At 51.6% G+C, this 22,102-nt stretch overlaps 1 protein-coding gene across 1 annotated transcript in view; it reads left to right on the top strand.

The window, feature by feature from the left end:
• The window catches only part of ARHGAP8 (Rho GTPase activating protein 8), a 67,552-nt gene that overhangs the window by 15,205 nt on the left and 30,245 nt on the right, over positions 1-22,102 (top strand). Inside the window, exons 3-5 of the mRNA XM_063074955.1 lie at positions 3,671-3,802; positions 10,195-10,281; positions 15,731-15,829. Coding sequence (XP_062931025.1) covers positions 3,671-3,802; positions 10,195-10,281; positions 15,731-15,829 — 318 coding nt within the window. The remainder of the gene's footprint in view (positions 1-3,670; positions 3,803-10,194; positions 10,282-15,730; positions 15,830-22,102) is intronic.

The following is a 22,102-nucleotide window of genomic DNA, read 5'->3' as shown; positions in this document are numbered from 1 at the left end:
GCCTCTCCATCACCGAGTCCCATGCTCAGCACAGAGTGGATGTTTGGGGTCCAAGGCTACCATACACAGATTGACTAATGGGTCACCAGGCAGATGTCATGCCACTACCAGGTACCAGGCCACCAAACCCACATGCAGGACTGAGCCTTCTCCAGCCCCAGGTGGCTTCAGGTCCACAGTCCTGGGCTCTGGCCCCAGGCCTCGGGGCCCTCTTAGGCCTCCCTCCCCCCCTCCCCGCTGCTCACCTGTGCGCGGCTCTGGGCACCCTGTCACCCTCTTCCATCTGTCTCTCGCTGCTGATGTCCACTGCACGGTGCTGGACACACTGCTGTCATGAGACAGCCACCGAGCTTCCTTCCTGGTGGGACCAGTGGGCCTCAGGAGAACTGGTGACGAGAGAGAATTGGCAAAGGAAAGGGGGCAGTGCCTCTGCCCGGAATCGCTGCCTGGGTAAGCGAGAGACCTCCAGGTTGGGTGAGAAGCTCAGTCTCAGCAAAAAGAAGTTGGGTTCTGAGGGCCGTGGAGCTCTGACAACATCCTGGTCTGCTTCACCCGTGGCCAAACCTGGCCCTTGCTGGGTGTCCCTGGAAACATTTGTGTGCCCCTGTGGGGACGGAGGGAGCGGTGGCTGGCCCGATGTGGACTTGTCATTGCTGGGGACGGCTCAGGACACAACAGCAGAGGAGAGGCTGTGCCTGCGTCACCTCCAGATCCCAGGACCCGACTGTTAGAACCAACCAACGTTCCCACCACAGCACAGCGGGGAGCAGGCTGTGACCTGGAGCCCGCAACTGAAAATGAACAAAGGCCCCATCCAATCACAGAAGCACCTGGAAGACTCTGCACTGGTTGTTTCGTGAGAATCCTCGATACAAGCATCCAGTCTGGGCCGTAAGAGGATCTTCCCACATCAGCTGAAAACACAACAGCGATGGCAAGAAGCTGGTGGGGAGCAGGTGCCCAGGAGAGCCCTCAGCCAGTGCTGTTGGTGTGGGTTTCCTTTTGGGGTGATGAGAATGTTCTGGATCTATACAGAGGTGGTGGTTGCACAGCACTGTGAATTGACTAAATGCCACCGAATCGTTCACTTTAAAGTGGTTAATTTTATGTTACATGAATTTCATCTCAATTATAAAAAGAAAAGTATGTCTGGCAACAGCCAGTTGGTAAGCAATGCTCTTTTCTGTGCCTGTCCAAGACACCTTCACTACCACGTGGGGGTGGTGAGCAGGGCCCCCACGCACAGTTGTACACGTTGGTTGCTGCACAAGGGGCTGCCGTCCCCCTGGTGCTGTTCTCACCCAGTGCTGGACAGCGTCTGCTCAGAGGAGGAGGGGTCTTTTTCTAATCCACACAAAGGTGCTCTGTGAGCTCTCTGACCTTGATAGGGAGACCGCCCCCTTCCTCATGGCCTTTACGAAAATATTAACACCCCGTCATCATCCTCACCCTCCGTCTCCGATCAGACGGCTTTCTTGTGGCCAGATGGGTGCTCCTATTTTTGAAGTGGGTGAGGAAGCAAGCCCATGTCTTTGCAGCCCAGCCCATAATTCAGTTAGTGACTTCCTGTGCTGAGCACGCTGGCAGATGTGTTCAGACACCCAGAGGAGCTCGGCACGTTGAATGGAAAGATCCAGGGGACCACAGCGTCGGGGTCAGAGGAAAGATGTCTGGTTGCAGTAGGAAGCGTCCGGAGTGGATAAACGGGCTACACAGACATTTTCCTAATTTCTCTCTTCTTAAAAAAATATCTTAGCCTAAGTGGCATTTGAGACAACATGCTGAATATCTGAGCCCTGAAGTTGCTTCCACAACTGGTGAGCTGAGACCATGTATCTCGGGAGGTCAGATTTGCATCATTTTTACACATCAAAGAAGATGACAGAATGGGGACAGCTCTTAGCTCTCAGGGAAGGACAGAGTGGACTCTGGAGCCGGGCTGCTTGGCCCACGTCCCAGCACTGCCCCTTACTGGTTCACCTCTGTGAGCCTCAGTTGACCTGTCTGTAAAATGGGGATGATGGTACCTGCATCCTAGGGCCATTGGGAGAGTTCAGTGAGTAAATTGTGTAAGGCCTGCAGCTCAGGTGGTTTGGGCTTTTGTCAGAGGGCACTCTGATATTTAGTACTCAAGCAAGCAGAGGAGAGGCTGACATCTTTTTGTGCGAGGTGAAGGTCTCACTGAGGTCTTTGAGGTGTCTGGCTGTGAAGGGCAGCCAAGCACTTGGGGTTTCCTTGAGGCTGCTGGGGTTTCCTCCCGAGGCAGATCTGGGAGCGCCTGTTCACCGAGCACCCTGCCCAAAGCCTCAGAGAAGCCGGCCGGGCCTGCCTTCCTGGGACTGCACCTGGGTGGATTAATGACAAGAGGTGCTCCTAGGTAATGACATGGCAGCCGATGTGAGGGGTCTTGGCCCAACCAGTTCAGTGTCAGGGCCACCTGCCAAAATGACGGAGCAGGTTTAGAATAGTCTTCTGCAGCCCTTCCTCCTGCAGCTGGCTGGATGAGGCCTTTCCCATGGGTGACGTGAAGATGAGCTTCTCCAGGTGTCACAGGGAAGGTTCGAGGGCTGTGCAGCCCTTGAAAGTCATCAGTGGGGAATTTAGGGAGCTTGCACTGTGGGAGGGGTCAGGAGACAAGGAGAGCACGGGATCAGGATTCTGCCTTCACAGGAAAAAAAATCGTTAGGAAGCTAATGTGGAAAGAAGGAATCGCTTGCTTCCGGAAGGGCAGCAGAGCAGCAGGGAATCAGAGGTAGAAGGGCCTGAGGTGCTGGGGCCAGAGCGGGGGCTAAGGAGTCAGATAATCCTGGGTTCTAATCCCAGCTCCTCCTCTGCTTTAGCTTCCGGGGGCTGCTATAACAAATGCCCACAGACTGGGTGGGGTGAGACAACAGAAGTTTATCCTCTCACAGTTCTGGAGGCCAGAAGTGCAAAGCCCAGGTGTCGACAGGGCCATGTCCCCTCCAGGGGAGGATCCGCTCTGGCCTCTTCTAGCTTCTGATGGCTGTCCGCATCCTCGGCCCTCCCGGGCTGGTGGCCACATCCCTTTCTGCTCTGCCTCCGTCTTCACATGGCATCTCCCTTCTGTGACTTCTCTTCTTTCGGTCTATCTTATAAGATATGAGGGCTGGCTGGTTAGCTCACTCAGAGAGAATGGTGCCAATAACACTGTAGTCAAGGGTTTGGATCCGCATACTGGTCAGCCGCCAAAAAAAATACACACACACACACACACACACACACACACACACGTGGATCTATGTGATTGCATTTAAGGTCCACCTGAATAATCCAGGATAAGCTCTTTCTCTTTAAAATTCTTAATTAAATCACATCAGCAAAGACCTTTTTTCCAAATAAGGTCACGTTCTCAGGTTCCAGGGATTTGACGTGCATGTCTTTTCTGGGGGCCGTGTTCTGGCCTACCACATCCGCTTACCAACTGTGTGACCTTCGGTAAGTTATTTAACACCCCTGAGCCTCAGAGGTCAATTCTCACACAAGGACCAGGCCCCCTGGCATGTAGAGTCTCCAGGTGGCCCTGCATGTGACCCCACATGACCCGGTGCTGGCACCCACTTGCTGACCATAGCTTCTGTTAAGGAAAGCACATTTGGTCTCAGTAATGAGCAAGTGACTGTCATAACCGCATCTTGTGTTTCCTGCCCAGGTATCTGAAGTACACGCTGGACCAATACGTGGAGAACGATTACACCATCGTCTACTTCCACTACGGGCTGAACAGCCAGAACAAGCCATCCCTGGCCTGGCTGCAGAGCGCGTACAAGGAGTTTGACAGGAGGTGGGTGCCCGTGATCCACGGGTGCAGGCGAGAGTGGCAGGAGGAGTCATCGGTGACTTGAGGGGCCGTGGGCTCTGCAGTCGGGAGGGGTGAGAGACTGCAGGCCAGGTGGGGTGGAGAGCGAGCTTGGGTAGGTGGTGTCACCTCCCTCAGGGCCAGGGACTATGTCTGCTTTGGCATCTAGGGCAGGGGTCAGCTCTCTCGTTCTTACAGGGCAGACAGTCAACATTTCAGTTTTGCATGCAGGCTGCTGGGCTCCCTGGTGACTCGACCCTGCCGTTGTAGCACGACAGCCACAGATGATACATAAACAGACAGGCGGGACTGTGGTCCAGTAAAGCTTCATTTGTGGACGCAGAAATGAGAACTTCATGTCGTTTTCTTTCTTTTTTTTTTTTTTAAAGATGACCGGTAAGGGGATCCCAACACTTGGCTTGGTGTTGTCAGCACCACGCTCTCCCAAGTGAGCTAATCGGCCATCCCTATATAGGGATCCAAACCCATGGCCTTGGTGTTATCAGCACCATACTCTCCCGAGTGAGCCACGGGCCGTCCCTTCCATGTCATTTTCACATGTCATGAAATACTCTTCTTCTTTTGATTTTTTTCTTTAACCACTTAAGAATACAAAGCCATTTTTAGCTCACAGGCTGTATAAAAGCGGCTGGCCAGATTTGGCAAGCCCCAGTCTAGGGCACCGTTGGCAAAGAAACACAACCACACAGCCCTTCCTTCACCAAATGCCCTTCCTGCTTGCGCAGCACTTTACAGCCTGCAGGGGCCTTTCTGGTGCTTTGTGTTGGTGAGGTTGGAAGCCCCACTTGAGAGATGAGGACCCAGGACCCCGAGAGCAAGCGACTTACCCACAGTCACCCAGCTAGCATGTGATAGGGCATGACCCCAGCCCACCCACACTTCTTACCGCTCAGCTGTGGCCTGGATCTAGGAGCTAGCAAACTTTTTCCTGAGAGATGTCTTGCTTAACCATCAACTTTGCAGTATATTTGGCTAAATAGACTGCACCATTGGGCATTAAAGTTGAAATCCTAGATTCCTCCAGGTTTTCCTTCTTCAAAGTTCCTTCAAATCTATAACAGAAATCTTCCTCACAGACGTTTAAGTAGGTGGGACAGTGGGAAGAGTGCCTGAATGTCCCAAAAGTCTTCCCTGCCGACTGCCTTTTGGGTCCTGCTGTCATTTTTGGTGGGAGGAATTTCTTGGTTCCCTGCCCTGAGTCTTAGGGAAAGGTTTGTCACTGCACTGAGTAGGCATTTATGGAGCAACTGCATGAGCCAGAGATGACCAAGCTGCAGCCCTCCTCCAGGAAGCCTTCCTGGGTTGTCCCAGGAGAATCAACAGCCCCTTCTCTGCAGCCTCACTGACCCTGAGCAGAGGCCAGTCCTGCCACCCACATGTTTATGGAGGGGTCTGCCTTCTGCATGAGGCTGTGACCCCCTGACCTGTTCCTGTATCTGTGGCAGGTAGGGAAGGGTAATCAGAGAGGCTGCATGGAGGAGGCAGCCTTTGAGCTGCCTGTGGAGCGATGGGCAGGGTGTTGTGAGATGCATCAGAGAAAGTTGTTTCTAGTGCAAGGTGTGTCCAGATGCAAGAAATAGCAAGGTGGGCTGCACACAGTGGGTGCAAGGGCTGGACTGGAGAGATCGCATGGGGAACCGCGAAGGGAGGTTGCAAAGGAGCGAGGGACATGCTAAGGATGCCAGGCTTTGTTTAGGAGACAACGGGGAGCCATGGAAAGTACTTAAGGAGTAGCAATGCCTTTTCACAGTGGCCATAGCAGGGAGCTCAGACTCATGCAGAAGCGTGTGCACGTGCAGCCCTGCCTTGAGCTGAAGCAGGTACACATCTGCCCCTGGCACTTCCCCAGATGACCAGCAGAGATACACCCCAGGATTCTTTGAGGCACCTCCCCACTTCTTACCTGTCAGGGATTAGCCGAGAGAAGCAAACTCGAAATCAGCCCAGGGAGGTTTCCCTTCCCTCTCTCAGGGGTGTGAGGGGGCTGCAGCCAGTGTCTCACTTTAGAAATGGGAAACCTCCATTTGGGAGAAGGCAACAGAGTTCCTTAAGATTTAGGTAAGGTGTGCCAGTGGTAGATGTTTAGCATCTAGCTGGGGATTGGAATCTGTGTTGCTGGCAGTGACTTGTGAACAGTGACAAAGCAAAAGGTAACGTCACCGGCTGGAGCAGCATGGCCAGCCCTGTCCAGCATGGGGAGGCCGTCGGTGCGCTCACATCGAGGAGCACTGAGGAGCAGAGCTGTCCAGGGAGGGGAGACTGGAAGTGGTGACTTTTTCCGGTCAGCAGTCATTTAACCTGGGCTAGGAGAGGACTAGGCAGGAGTGGGAGGAAGTTCATGGCTGTGGTCTTCAAATTGTCAAATGGAAGGAGGTAAATTTGTTCTGTTGTGACTCTCCCATTTCCATAAAGGTGGGGGGGGGCGGTTACAGATCTTGGCCCAAAAGAAGCAAAAAGGAAGGGCGCTCTAGGCATCAAAACCAACAGTGGAGTGGCTGCGGGGGCAGTGAGCTCCCCGTCAGTGGAGGTGTGCAAGCAGAGCTCCGAAGTCAACCAGGGAGGTTTATGCAGCGAGGTCTGCAGTTGCCATTGCTGACTCCGTCGGGTTTCTTGCGTTCTCTTCCGTTCTCTCTGAGAGAGGGAAACACCAAGTACTCTGGGGCCTTTGGATTTGTCACATATGTCACCGTGGTGGAGGGGATGCAGCCATGAACGCAAGGCCAGACAAGGTGTACGGAAGGGTTGTGCAGCCAGAGAGCTGTCTCAAGAGAGGGTTCTCCAAGACCAGGTGCCCACTTAACTGTGAGAAAGATGGCATTAAAGAACAGTATGGGAAAATTGAAGTGATTGAAATCATGACTGACCGAGGCAGTGGCAAGAAGGGGGGCTTTGCTCTTGTGACATCTGACGATCATGACTCTGTGGGTAAGACTGTCATTCAGAAATACCACACTGTGAGTGGCCACGACTGTGAAGTAAAGAGGTGGCTTCATCCAGACAAGAGGTCAAGGTGGTTCTGGAAACTTTGGTGGTGGCCGTAGGGTGGTTTGGTGGGAATGACAGCTCTGGTGGTGGAGGAAACTTCAGTGGTCATGGAGGCGTAGGTGGCAGCATTGGTGGCGGGTGGATGTGGTGTCCGTGCGGGTGGCTATACTGGGTTTGGTAAGGACTGTTTGGGAGCAGTTTTGGAGGTGGTGGAAGCTGCAATGATTTTGCCGGTTACAACAATCAGTCTTCAAATGCTGGACCCATGAAAGGAGGAAACTTTGTTTTTTGTTTTGTTGTGTTTTATGGCTTATGATTTTTGTTTTCTTTTTTGTTTGTTTTTCTGTTTTAATTTATCAATATACAATGTCGTTGATTTTCGTGTCCCTTTACCAGTTCCTCCCTTCCCCCCTCCCCGCCATCAACATCATATCTGTTCACTTGTCTTAACAAGTCCAAGGAATTGCTGTGATTGTTGTGTCTTCTTTTTTCTCCCCTTCCCGTTTATTTGTTTGTATATTTGTTTATTTTTATTAGGTCGCACAAAGAAGCGAGAACGTGTTATTTGTCTTTCTGTGTCTGACTTGTTTCACTTAATATAATTTTCTCTTAAGTGAAGGGAGGAAACTTTGGAGGCAGAAGCTCTGGCCCCCGTGGTGGTAGAGGCCGATACTTTGCCAAGCCACCAAACCAAGGTGGCTGTGGCGGTTCCAGCAGCAGCAGTAGCTATGGCAGTGGCAGGAGGTTTTAATTAATTTCCAGGAAGCAAAGCTTAGCAGGAGAGGAGAGCCAGAGACATGACAGGGAGCTACAGGTTACAGCAGGAGTGTGGACTCAGCCAGGCACAGTGGTGGCCGCCGCTACGAAGAAGATGCACTTTAGACAATACCCGTGTGTATGGGCAAAAAACTCAAGGACTGTATTTGTGACTAATGGTATAACAGGTTATTTTAGTTTCTGCTCTGTGGAAAGCATAAAGCATTCCAACAAAAGGTTTTAATGTGGAATATTTTCTGCACCCATGCTGTTGATTGCTAAATGTAACAGCCTGATCAGGACGCTGAATAAATGTGTCTTTTTTAAAAGAGAAGATACTTCGAGATTATATAAATGTGCTGCTCTTCATCAAGATCTTACACACTAGTTTTAACCTCCATTGCTGTTTCTTGGCTTAATTATTACTACCATGACTGCCAAACGGCGATTTGAACGACTGGTTGGCGTTTTACCGTAAGGAGGAGCTTTCTCGTCTCCTCACTTGTTCATATCAGCTGGACGTGCGGTCTCCTACGTTACTCAGTGGCTTAGAATCTATGCCATTGTTTACTGCAATGCTCAGACTGTTCCAGAGCACCCATGTGGATGCCCTTCACGCTGGCTCCTGGGTCCTTCTTACACGACCCCATCACTCCCTGAGCGTTTCCTTTACTTTCTGGCACACGATGCTCCCGGCTCATCTTACATTTTTCTCGGCCCAGCTCAGGCATCTGCCATTTTTCCAGGGCACCCTGGTTCCTTTAGTGGAGAATGCTGTTTAGAGATCTAGAGCTGGACAACAGGTATGTTTGTTAATGTTGGGGTGTTTGGGCCCCCAGGCCTTTCAGTGACAGAGCTAGGATATGTGTGTGTGTGTGTGTGTACATGTACACACACACACACACACATGTGTACCTATGCACACACACACATGCATACACATGTGTACGCACAAACTGTATGTACACATCAACACCAGTATCTATGTTTGCTTCAATCCATCCACATCAGGAACTGTGAGTTCACACCGATACCTACACCAGCTCCTACACTGCAGGGCTCACTCCAGCCTTCTCCTTTCTGTAGCTCTCTTCTCCACAGTGTGACCCCATCCTCACCTGGCCTAGGCTCCAGTGCCCCACGCAGGCTGCGGCCCCCTCGCCTCGGGAACACCCTTCTTACCTCCTGTGGCTGTGGTACCCCATGCCAGGCCTCCGCTGCCCTCTGCTCAGATGCCCTCCTCACCCTGTGTGGGCTCAGAGACCTCCTCCTGGGCCTTTGTCACTCGGCTGCCCTTCTCGCCGTTCCCTGGGCCTGGCCAGGTGGTGTGCAGGTGCATGCTTAACAACCAGTTCTTGAGGTGGGCTGGGGCTGGCTAGTAGCATTTGCAGTTTCCTCTGGTGTGAATCCTACTACCATGGCCAGCTTCAAGCTACCAACGTGATGCCGCTGGACAGAGTCGGGAAGAGATGGGTAGTAGCCACCTTTACATAGATGACAACCTCCAAATGCAATCAGCGAAAATATCCTCAAGAGCATAGGGCATCTTAAATGTAAAGTAACTAGGGAGTGGTGAGTTTGAATATTTATTACCTTTGTGTTTAGTATAATATACTTTACTATAAGTTTACCATATTCCATTTTTTTTTTTTTTTTTTTTTTTTCTTTTTTGTGACTGGCGCTCAGCCAGTGAGTGCACTGGCCATTCCTATATAGGATCCGAACCCGCAGCAGGAGCGTCGCTGCGCTCCCAGCACCGCACTCTCCCGAGTGCGCCACGGGCTCGGCCCCATATTCCATTTTTTAATAATGACTGTTTTTTACAACTGGCTCCCAAAATTCCTAAAGTTTTGACAGTGGCTCTGGTGAGTGGTAAGAGCTGGCCCTAGTGAACCACAGACTGACCCCACTTGGGTTGTGTGGGTGGATGCCCCTTCCCCCCTCCTGGGCTGTGAGTCCCCAGCAGGCCACCGGGTCCCTGCTCACCCTCTCAGGAGGCTGCCTCTGTCCCTGCCCCAGTCAGATGCCACCTACCTTGCTCAACCTGATGGCTTTGGACTGAAGTATTCAAGAAGGAGGGGAGGGGTTGGTGAGCTAAGAAGCCCTCTTACGTCCCTGCTGTCCCATCATAAGATGTGCTGTGGTTCATTTCACTGGTCTCCTGCTGACTGACGTTTAGATTATTGTGGGTTTTGCTGTTATAACAACACAGAGAGCTTCCTTCTAGCCCAGGGTCAGTTCCTAGCAGAGAAGTTGGTGAGTGAAAGCATCTGGGTGGTTTTCATTTTGAGAGCTATTGCCAAATTGCCCTCCAGGCTGTGCTCTGCGCCCCCCACCCCCTGCCTGGAGTGAGAGAGACACCTGTAAGTATGGCTCCATCTGTAAAGTGCGCTCTGCAAACTGTAAAGTGCTGTATGCATGCCTGGTGGTGGTGGCAGGCAAGGGTCCCGATTTTCCCCAGGTGTGAACCCCTTCTATTTTTTGTTTGATTTCCTTGCATTGACCCTGTTGAGAAACAGAATATTCCGAGACTCACAGTTGCACTCTGCAGTTATTTGCCTTAAAGTGTGTCTCTGAATCTAGCATCCTGAAGTAATCACAGGTTTTCCCCTCAGGTACAAGAAGAATTTGAAGGCTCTCTATGTCGTGCACCCCACAAACTTCATCAAAGTCCTGTGGAACATCTTTAAACCCCTCATCAGGTATGTGTTGTGTCATTCTCGGTGAGCCCCTTTCTGGGGCTGGAGGTTTCATTCCAGGCACCGTGGAGGTCCCATCTCTGGGGTGCCCATGTGTCTGGGGTCCTCACCCACCACAGGGGTCTGCAGTAGGTCACAAGCCTGGCCCAGGTCATGGCCATGACCTGCTGACAGTCATTGCAGGAGCACTGTCCTGTGACACCAGGGAGGTTTGCACCTGGTATTTTAAATCCCCCCTTGGCCTGAGTACCCACATTGTGCAACGTGTCAAGGTCCCCAAAAGTACCCTCAAGCTCAGTGATTGGCTAGAAGGACTCACAGAACTCAGAAAAGCTGTATTCCTCCCTGTTCTGGTCTATTATAGAGGAAGGATACAGATAAAGTCAGCCATCCTAAAAGCCACATAGGACAGAGTCCCAGGAGACAAGGCACAAGCTTCCCACTGTCCTCTCCTGGTGGATTCACGCAGACAGGACTTCATTCTCCCAGCAACAATGCATGACGCAAGCAGGGAGTATTGCTGAGCAGGGAGGCTCACCTGAGCCATGGTGTCCAGAGTTTTTATTGGGGTTTGGTCACATGGGCACGGAGCACCCACGTGGAGGACCTCAGTTACTCGGTCTCCAGCCCCTCCTATATTCAGACTGATACAGCCCAAGGCCCCCACCCTGGATCACGCTGTTGACATAAACACTGTGGTGTGGCCCAAGGCCCCAGCTGTACAAATTCACTGTTATCAGGCAGGATATTCCAAGGGCTGAGAGGTTTCCTCCCAGAAGCAGGTCAGAGACAGACCTTTCTTTGGAATGTGCGGGATTTGGACATCCCCAGCCTGCTGAGTTAACCCTTTCCTGCACAGCAACACAAATAAACCACCTGAAGAGACAAAGCCACAGCCCATGAAAGTGGTGACCTCAGTCGGCTTCCTCCTTTTAGACTCTTTCCCACCGGACGATTTCAGCCTCAGTTTTGGAAGGCGAGAGCTCAAGGGGACCGTGAGGCTGCAGGGGTCCCCCAGGGTCTCGTGGGCATCTTCTCTCTCCCTTCATTTTGGCAGTATGCATCAGGCACAAACTGTGTGCACAGAGCTGTGTGATGGGGTGGGGTGGTGAAGGGACCCACAGACAGGTTTCTCACGGGGTCCGTGAGGGCTGAGTCCAGGAGGGCCCAGGTGTGCACCAGGAGGTTAGAATGCTCAGATAAGGTGGCTGCATCCGCGAGGGGGGTGGGAGGCTGTGACCTGGGCAGGCCAGGAGGACTCTGGGAGGCCTTTCCTGGGGAGGAAGGTTTGAGCGCGGGGAGCACACACCCCCTGAGGGATGGACGGCCTTCTCCAGACACTCCATGAGCAAATCTCGCAGGCCTTTGCTGTCTCCTCCTCTGGTGACCCTTCATCTCTTTCTACCTGTTGAAACCCACCATGGTGGCTCTGAGGCCTACTGGGGACACACACTTCCTCAATCCCCACAGCTGTCATGAGAGGTGGGTGTGATGCTCTGCCTACAGGTGAGGAAGCCAGACAGAGCCGGGATATGAGCCGGGGCTGTGGGGTCTCCAGTCCGTCTTCCTCCCATTTCCCCATCTGATTCCTGGGAAGCATCCCAGTTCCCCCAGAGAGCATGGAACACTGCAGTTCTCAGGTGCCTGCCTGTCTCTCCAACCACTGGCTGCCTCCTGAGGACAGACCTGCTGTGTGTTGCCCTTGTCTCTGTGTCCTTGCATCCCTGTGTCTGTCACTGCACCCAGCACTTGGCAGACATTGGCAAGCATTTGTCCTTGAGGCCTGGAGACCCTTCATGGGTGTGGTCACCTGAATAATGGCCCCAGTGATGTCCCTGCCCTAGTCCCCCAGAGCCTGTGAACGTGTCACCTTCCATGGGAAAAAGACCTGTGTTGGACTTCTGACCTGCAGCAGCCATGTGGGATAATACATGTGTGTGTTTTTAAAGGCGTTAGGTTTGTGATCCACAGGAAACACGTGTGGGCCTCTGCTGATCACTGTCCCCCATTGCTCATACTCTGGCACCTAACGTCCCATCAGCCCCTTCTCTTTTCACTTGCCACGTATGCACTGTGTGTGTGTGCCCACATGCCCCATTGGTGACTCCTGGGTGGGTCAGTGGCCCCACCCCGCCTGCTGAACCTGGTCTGACATTCCCCGCCCTGGCTGCCCTGCCTCCCTGCCTGCCTTTCCCATGGGCCTTGGGTTCTGCAGAACTTGGCCTCACTTGAGTCTGCCGGGCTCTGTGCAAGGGCCGGGGACATGGAGCCAGGCAAGAGGCCAGTGTGCTGGGCCAGACAGTATGACAACTTTGAGGATGGAAAACTTCTGCGTGCTCCAATACACCCTCCCTGTTCATAAATCCTCAGCCCGGGAGGAGAAGTTGCAGAAGGCTTACGTCTCATCTCCTGGAACTGAAATCTTTTTACAATGCGATTAATGGCCGAGGGTTCAAGAGCTGTTTTGCCCGGTGGGTTGGAGCCTTTCCTCCCCGACCTGCTGCCAACACCTTCATTCCAGAGACTGAACCAGGTGGCCCCGAGAGGCTCCACTTGGACAGTTCCTGGAACAGTGGACTTGAGCCAGCTCCCATTTAACATAGGGAGGGATGTTTATGGCCAGAGAGCTCATCTTGTTCTGTAGAATTCTCTGGCAGCTCTTCTCGCCTGGGTGCCTCCACGGCAGACACACACCTATTGGACGGGGGGATTTTGCTTGTTTTGTGTTTAACCATGACCAGCACCCTGGTGTCATCATTGTCATATTTGACACTAGGAGGCCAGTCTTGGTTCCCCTCATGTTCATGAACAGCTTCAAATGTTCCTCTGTCTTTTGGTGCTGTTCTAGGAACCTCTAAAGTTCTCTTGGAAAAGAAGTTCACCTGCTCCTGCTGTGTTTGCCACATGGCAGCCGGAGCCAGGCTGCCTGGGTTGACTCTGCTCTGCTGCTACCATATTCTGTTGTTATAACAATGCAATGACTCTGCACATGTAGAGCATTCACCATGGGGCCTGCCAGGCACTAGCAAATGCTCAGTGTTAGCTGTTAGAAATGTTTTTTAAGAATTTCTTTTTATTATCCTTTTGGGATTAATTTAATTACAATATCATACTCACCTTATGTGCCAGGCACCTGGAAACAATCCTATGAAGTCAGCCATATTTTCCCTATTTCAGAGAAGAGCAGGTTGACTCTCAGAGAGGTTAAGCAGCTTGCCCAAGGTCACACAGCGAGTAAGGGCTCGGGTTGGGATTTCAACTCAAGCCTGTGTATTTCTACCCCTCTTCCTGCCTCAGGCCTGGACACAAGCAGGTGCCAGGAGAGAAGCATAGAAGTCAGGGTCAGGGGCCCTGAATCCAGGAACAGGCTCTGCTGCCTGTTGGCTGTGTGGCCTTAGGCAGCCACACGATCTCTCTGAACCTCGGATTCCTCATTTGAAAGTGGAGGAAGTGAATGAGCACAGCAACTCTCAAATACCCACTGAGGAGAGACCCTGGGTCCAGCCCAGACCACCTGACTCAGACCCCTGGAGGCAGGGCCTGGTGGCTGCAGCTGTAACAGTCCCAGTGACTCACACACTGCTCTGGGATCCCCTGGGCGAGCTGGCTCCAGACCCTTTCCAGGGAGGGAGAGGCAGACCGCAGGGCTCTTCCCACATCTGCCTCCCAGAGCCTGGCGTCCAGCAGAGCCTGGCACACGGGAGGGGCTGGGGCAGATGGCAGACAGGTTGAGGGGCTCCTGCGTGGGCAGCGTGTTGGCATGGGAGGCCTCCCGCAGCTCCGGCGCTGACTCCTCTGTCCTGAGGGTAGTTCCCACAGGACGGGGGCTCCCTGTGCCTTTAGTGGGTTCTTCCCACCGTCATACAGTGTGTCCACAGCACTTCACAGCTCCAGGGAGAACCTGTCGTGTCCTTCCAGCAGAGGCCAGACTGTTCCCGAGTCCTGTGGAATCTGAGTGGGCAGGCAGCATGCACACTCCTCTAAGACCCTCACTAGCACCTTCCCCTGGGGCCCTGGGGTGCTGGCACCCACATGGGGCCTGCTTTTCTCCTTCCTCTTATCCTTGCACTTTGGTGCCTCTTCAGCTGCCTCAGCCTTCTTCCACCTCCCCTGGCCTCCTGCCCGGCAGCATTCTCAAGTGCTGAGGCCTAGCGAAAGTCACCTGCAAAAGCCACCATGCAGGTGGCTGGGGGTCCAGACACCCAGGTCTCATGATCCCTCATCCACTAGGGGGAGCCAGTGCACGCGGCTCGGCCTCCCTGGGGTCTGGGCTCAGGCCTAGGCTGGGGCTCAGCATGAAGCCAGCTCAGGGCATGACCGCTTGCTGGGCCAGGCATTTTACTTCTGCTGACCCACGTGATCCTCCTGTTATGATTCCCCCCCGCCTTTTTTTTTTGCTGTTTCTTTTAATGGTTATTTGGATTATTTTAATTTCACAATATAAACAGCATAGAAAATACATGAATACTTATTTCAAGACTTGCAAATTGTCATAAAAGTAGCATAAAATATCTTTGGTGTTGCTGAATACATCTTTCCTTTTCTGGTAACTCTACAATTCATTACCTACATTAGTAGTAGTACACAAATACATTCAATAATGAAATGACACTGCTCTAAAAAAATAAAATTAAACTAGAACGATATATTGCGACAAAAACCCTAGACTATTGTAAAGAACGCAAGTGATCCCTGTTTTGCAGTTGATGCTGAACCTCACTGGTAACTGTAATAGGTCACAGGGAGTGTGTCCAGCAAGTGTCGTGCAGTGGATTAATTTAGGCAAATAGTCTCACTTTGTCTTCCCACCTCACCTAGGCCCTGCTATGGGAGGGGACTGAGCCCTGACAGGTGGAGTGAACTGTCCCAGGTAGGAGGAGAGACAATGGAGCTGCTGGATTTATGAGGGCTTGTCCAGCTTTGTAACTCTGCTTGCACCCCTGGGGTCTCCAGAGATACCCTGTTGTGGAGACAGACCAGCAGAGTCTTGTTTGTCCCTGCCCTTAGGGATGCTCTCAGAGAGAGGAGGTAGCCAGATGTGAGGCCACCACCCACCCGGAAACTGCTGGCAACTGCTCGGCCCTAGGGTGGGCTCCTCAGCCTCTCTCAGCCCCTGGCTGCCCCCAGCAGAGGCTCCCAGCATGCCCACGCTGTCTCCTGTATCTATGCAAATTTGGGGCAGATCCAAATTGGAGGCAGGTACTTATTTTTATGCAGATGTAACTCTCTGCAGTGTTTGGTGCATGGGAGATCTCGTGAAAGCGGAACATCCCCACACACACTGCTCCTGTTATCTGCTGGCTCTAAGATGTGTCAGCTCTTACGTTTCCTCAATACAAAAATGCCGCCTCCTTTGTCTGGGTCTCCTGCTGCCCGCGCCCCTCCCTCCTGAGACCCCTAGCCTCTCTGCTGCCACCTAATCATTTTCATTCTCTTGCTTCTGCTTTCTTAGTCACAAGTTTGGGAAAAAAGTGACCTATTTCAACTACTTGAGTGAGCTCCGTGAACACCTCAAATACGAGCAGCTGATCATCCCCCCAGAAGTTCTGCGGTGAGTGCCGGTTGGACCCCCTTCTGAGAAGCATAGAATAAATATGTCTTCGTGCTTCTGAACATTTGGTCTAATCCCATAAATGTTGAGGGCTTAATTTCCAAATGTGTGCCCGGCCAGGCTTGGCTCAGAAATCTGCAGCATCGACTAAGATATGCAGTAAAAGATGCTAACTGCTGACTCGAGAAATCAAACTACGAAAGTTGTGCACAGGGGTAGGGTTTTTTCTTACCGACCATTGCAAAACTGATTTCAAAAGTAAGCCATAATATGGCAACTGCTGCGTGCTGCCCCAGTGTTTACCATTTTTGCTTTTGAGCAGAGAATTAGAAGAATTTCTCAGGTGTGTGGATAATACCTGAAGGAAAGTGAGCTGAGACGCCAGGTACCAGTCAAGCATTATTAAAGGAAAAGAATCTGCCAGGCTGCACTCAAAGTGGAGGACAGCCCCAGGTGTGGGGGTGGTAGAGCTTATATAGGGTGCCAAGGGCTGGCTGGTACCATCAAGGAGGGGCATTATGCTAATGCGGAAGCTATGCAACCAGGGTGGAGAACTGCACCCTTGCAGAAGCAAAAGGGTTTCTGTTTTGCAGAAGTCACGAGGCTTCTTGTAAAGGGAAGTGGGGAGGGGGTTGGTGCTGGAGTGGAAGACAAGGCCGGCAGCTATTTTGTGCTTATTGTGTGCACAATGGCGCCAGTCATGTCCAAGATCCATCATTCCTGCCTTTTACATATAGGGAGAAGGGAAAAGGGGTGAAGGTCTCATTCTTCTGAAGCTACTTGCTGCTGGAGATGGGCGAAGACATGGAAAAAATAAAAGATTTATGTTGGCAGATAAAACTATTAGGTGGCGGGGTACTGGTTTCGTGTGGGGGGGCTGTATTCTTCCGGGGAAGGGTCGCTGGTTCTGAGGGGCTGACATCCTCCTCGCGTGAACAATTCAGCGACCTTTTGGTTGGTGAAAGCCTGCATACGTTCCTGCAAGAAATGAGAAAATCACTGAAAGAGACAGGGACCAAAGGGTAGGATGAGTCCCAGCACAGTTAGGGATCCTAGTAGGGCCATAAGCCAGGGTATCCAAGGGTTCGGTGATTGGGGCCACTCCCACGGTGTGTTTGTGTTTTGCAACCCTTTGCGTCGGTGATCAATGCTTGCCTCTAAATGGCTTAAGTTGTTTTGGATCACCCTGGACTCATTTATGTAATAACAGCATTCCTCCCCCAAGAAGAGGCAGGTGCCTCCCTTCTCTGCTGTAAGGAAGTCAAGAGCTTGACTGACCTGTAAAGTGACTGTCGTGAGTAAGATCACCTGTCACTGGAGGGAGGAGATATTATCTATGTTTAGTTCTTCTGAGAGTTTCTGATAGAATTGAGAGGCAGTAGCAGGGCCCACTATGCCAGTCCCAGTTGCAGTACGGGAGCAGGTGGCACTTCCTAAGAGAGGGGCCGATGTTAGTCCCAGTCCTGTCTCCATCTCTCCATCTGTCTGGATGGTGATGTTGGGGATGTAAGAAATTACATTGGAGGCAGGCAACGGGATAATGTAGTTTTACAAAGGAAATATATTTCAGTTTCAGGGCATGGATGTGGAGGGGGTTTGGTGGTGTCAGTAAGGCAGAGTGTGGACAGGCCCTGCACAAAGCTGACAGTCCCCACTGAGGTGACATTAGAGGAAAGTGAAGAGACGTTTGTGGAAACTTTACAGGCTGCATCAACAGGGAGGGGGGTGGCCACTAAAAGTTTCTCACGAAGTGGGAGACAGATGAGTCTCTCGTGGACCAGTCTGATTCACTGAGGACTGCATCGTCTCTGCGGACCTGGAACCTCCATGTTCCAGGTAAGGGGGAGCATTGAGATAGGAGGAAAAACACGGGAAGGATGCCAAGGGCTAGGGAGCCAGAAGAATTTAAAGGGGACATTGCCACAATGACATTGCTAAGAAGCATCCTACTGATAGGAGGTAAAGGAGTGCAGGAGAAATCTTCCCATAATGTTACAATCTTTTGAGGCAGCTGCTGCCAATCCTGTAGCAAGTAAAGGTTAGGGACATGGAGTGGCATATACTTATCGTGTCCCACGATGGCAAACCTGCGATAGCAGGTCGGGACCAGTCTTGGAGCAGCTCCTGCGTGAAGGACGTGGAGTGGGCCTGCAGGAGTGAGAGGATGATCGCCGGGGGAAAGACCACACTTCTTCTGGGATTGGGGGAAGAGCGGAGGTCCTGGAGATTTTCAGTTTTGTGGGTCCTAAAATGGACAAAGTGTGAGGAGATGTCAGGTTGGGGGTTGAGCAGAGGGACCCCTCTGGCTTGGTGTTAACAGATTCTTTGGGTAAAGTCTCAGGTGCTAGTTTTACCAAGGATAAGTGCTACCAAGGGGCCTTTCCTGGTACTTTTACTGCCGTGGGGGTGGCGAGAAGTTCTGTATAAGGCCCTGCCCAACGTGGCGAGAGGCTTTGGGATTCGGGTTTTTATATACACTTGCTGTCCCAGGCTCAGTTTAAAGTCTGAGGGGGTGGTGGGGAAAGGATGAGGTAATAGAAGGTTGGCCTGTTCCCTAAGAAGATCCCTAATGAGCGAAAGAGCAGGGAGACACTGGCCTAAAGGCGATGAGCTGGAAGGGAGAGGTGCGAGAGTGAAGGGCCTACGGTACATAAGTTCAAGGGGGCTGAGGCCTGTGGGCTTGCGGGGGGCAGCTCGCAAGCAAGTGAGTGCTAAAGGGAGAAGTTGGGTCCAGGGGAGGTTAAACTCCATGGACAGCTTGGTGAGGTGTGTTAGATTTACTATGGCATAACCCACCCAGGGGGGCAGGCATGGAGGTTGCGCTCCCATCGATGAACCGTGTAATGGGATGCAGGGAGATGTGTGGAAAGGGATTGAGAAAGAGGTCTAAAGCCTCCATGCAATTGTGTGCTAAGGTTCATGAGTGTTTTAGGATGAGAGTGGCTGGATTTAAGGGAGGGCAAGGTTTAAAGGAGAACTGGGAGTTTTCAATGAAAGTAATGTGAATAAGTTGTAGGCAGGAAGGGGAGAGAATTGACTTGGCCTTATGGCTGAGAAGGTCTTGACTGTTGTCCAGAAGTCAGTTTAGAGCTTTCTTGTGCTAGAAGGGCAGCTGCTGCCACAGCCCATAAGCAGGGGGCCCATCCCCAGGCTGTGATGTCTACTTGTTTAGAGGTATGCAACAGGGGAGAAAATATCTCCTGCCTCTTGTCCCAAAACCTCGTCTGCCAATCCTTGGGTTTCAGTGACGTGTAGGATAAAAGGGTGAGATAAGTTTGGGAGGGATAGAGCTGGGGCTGTGAGGAGAGTGGCTTTTAATAGCTGGAAGGGAGAATGAATGGGCTTTGTGGGATCTAAGGGAATGGCAGGACCCCCTTTCGTTGCCTGATAAAGTGGTTTTGCTGGCACACCAAAGTTAGGAATCTATAGCAAAGATACCCTGCAAGCCCCAAGAGAGAAAGGATTTCACCCTTTGTGGTAGGAGTAGGGAGTTCAGAAACTAGACTCTTGCAATCCACCATTATTTCTCTGGTGTTGGGGGTGAGGTGGACTCCAAAATAGGTAACTGAAGGAGAAGAAATTTGGGCCTTGCTGGGGACACTGAATATCCCCTGGAGGCCAGGAGATTAAGGAGAGGAACAGTGTGGACCTGTGAATCCTCACAGGAGGGACTACAAAGGAGGAGGCCATCCACATATTGTATTAAAGTGTTAGAGGTTGGAGGAAATTCAGGTAAGTTTTGAGCCAACACCTGGCCAAAAAAGTGGGGGCTACCCCGAAACCCCGGAGGTAGTACTGTCCAGGTGAGTTGTTGGAAATGACATGTATCGGGATCAGTCCAGGTGAAGGTGAACAGGTTTTGACAGGAAGGGTGTAAGGGGATAGAAAAAAAGGCATATTCGAGATCAAGTACAGAGAAAAAATGGGTTGTTGTTGGGATTGTGGGTAGAAGAGTGTAGGGGTTAGAAACGATTGAGGTTCTGGGTAAAACAGCCACATTAATGGCCCTGAGGTCTTGAACTAAATGATATGAGCCATTAGGCTTTATAACCACAAGGATGGGTGTATTACAAGGTGAATGGGTGGGTCATAGAAGATGAGAAGAAAGGAGTTTGTTTATAAGGGGCTTTAACCCTATTAGGTGTTTTTGAGTGATGGGGTATAGTGGGACATTAGGGAAGGAAGAGGGATCCCACAGCCTCATGAAGATGGGAAGGTGATGAGTAGCAATGGAGGGTGTGGAGGCATCCCATACTATAGGATTAACTTTGTCAGGGGGAAAGGGGAGGGTAGAGGTTTCAAGGCTCAGGTCTGGGGCGGTCTGTAACAGCAGTATTATAGCTGGAGTTAAAGTGTTTAAGGTAAAGGTAGCTTTGAATTTGAAAAGAGTGTCCCGTCCCAGTAAGGGGGTTGGGCATTGAGACATTATTAAAAATTTGTGTGTGAATTGGGTGTGATGTAGGGTGCAGGAAAGGGGTTGAGTGATCTGTGGGCAGTATTCTGATACTGTGATCCCTACTGTTGTGATAGAGGACAGGGCTGTTGGTCCTGCACATTCAGGAAGGGTAGAATAAGTGACCCCTATATCATTGACAAGAAATCGGCTTACCTGCTACAAGGTGAGTTACCCTGGGCTCATGCATGGTGATCTCTGTGGGGGTCTTGGGCCTTGGGCATCATCAGTCCTCCTCCTGGGCAAAGCCAAGAAGCTCTGGGAGGGATGGCCATGAAGCCAAAGGCTGTGGGTTGGGGACTGGGCCACTCCCTGTCTGGCAAGTGGAACAATCAATTCCCCAGTGACCTGGCTGTTTGCAGTGAGGACAGGGCCTGGGAGGGCACCTGGGGTTAGAACAGGCCCATGCCCAGTGGCCCAATTGGCTGCATATGCAGCAGTTCCCAGGTGGCTTGCCCCTAGGGGCATCCAGCTTTGGAGTATGCGAGCCACAGATGGCATTAGCCAGGAGCTGGTATTTGGCCTGAGCTCTTTTGTAATGATCCTTTTTTTTTTTTTTTTTTTTTTTCCTCTCTATTGTTAGAGTGTAAGAGAGCCATGCCTGTAGCGGAGTTTGGGTCTATTCGTGTGTATTTACGCAAAGCCTCAGAGAGGTGGGTTAGGAATTAGTAGCCTTTTGGAAGCTGTAAATCAAGTGTGTGATGTTATCCCAGAGATCCTGATCCCTGTGGCCAGCCTGGTAGTCTCAATTTGGGTCTGTGCAAGGGACTGCAACAGCTCCCACAGGCCACCTATTATTTTGAGCATGTACTGCATCTCCTTGCTGTTGGGCTGCCATCCAGACCTGCTCCCTGCCTTCAGGGGACTGATATATGTCTGGGTTGGACTGGAAGGATCCCAGTCATTTTCTATTTGAGAGAGGTCAGAAAGAGAAAAGAGGATATGTACCCGGATAGTTCCCTCCATCCCAGCCACTTCACAGAGGGGATATAAAGGAGCCAGAGCTGAGGCAGGGTTGTTTCCTGATGAAGGGGAAGAAAGAGAGGGGGGCTGAGTGGCTGAGGGTGAGGAGAGGGAAAAGGTGGAGGGGCTGGTGAAGGATTTGGAGCATAGGGAGGTAGTCAAGGTGGCCCATATGGGGAGCAGAGTAGTCTGATGGATTAAAAGATTAATCTGAGTGCAGAAAGGGGAGGTCAGGCATGAGCTAGAAGAATTTGAGACGTAGGACAGTTTTGACAGAGAGAAGGGTTGTAGTTGGAGATAGAAAAGAGGCTTGAACATAAGAAATCTCTCCAGCTTTTGCCATTTCGGTGAGTATCTAAATCAAGAGTGCCATCTTGTGGCTACTGGGATCCATTGTAATGAGGTGTTCAAGTTTTAATGTCTCCCTGGAGGCCAAGAGATTGGCCAGGAGACAGCCTGGAGGTGTAGAGCATGGAGTACAGTAGAAAATGAGATGTCTAGGTTTAATGTCTCCCTGGAGGCCAAGGAGCAAATTGGTCAGGAGACAGCCCAAGGGCATAGAGCATGGAAGTTTGGATTGTGAGGATCCTGTGTAGAGAGTGAGAAAGGGTAGTCAGTCCTCGTAGAAGAAGCGTGCCAGCAAAGAGCATCCTCTTTGCTGTCCACCTTCTTTTCAAGAGAAAAGCCATGACCAGCTAATGAAGCATCCTCCAATAGCTGGGGGGCACGAGAGGAGTTCCCCCGGCACCTGGGCTTCATAGAGACCATAGTTGTAGAGAGTAGTTGGGGGACTCATAGAAGCAGGACAGACCCACTGACTCACCCTGAATTGAGGCCGATGTTGGATGCATTGGTCT

This window comes from Cynocephalus volans, chromosome 12 (assembly GCF_027409185.1).
Source record: "Cynocephalus volans isolate mCynVol1 chromosome 12, mCynVol1.pri, whole genome shotgun sequence".
In the NCBI taxonomy this organism is placed as follows: domain Eukaryota; kingdom Metazoa; phylum Chordata; class Mammalia; order Dermoptera; family Cynocephalidae; genus Cynocephalus; species Cynocephalus volans.
This window is presented reverse-complemented; position numbering and strand designations above follow the sequence as displayed.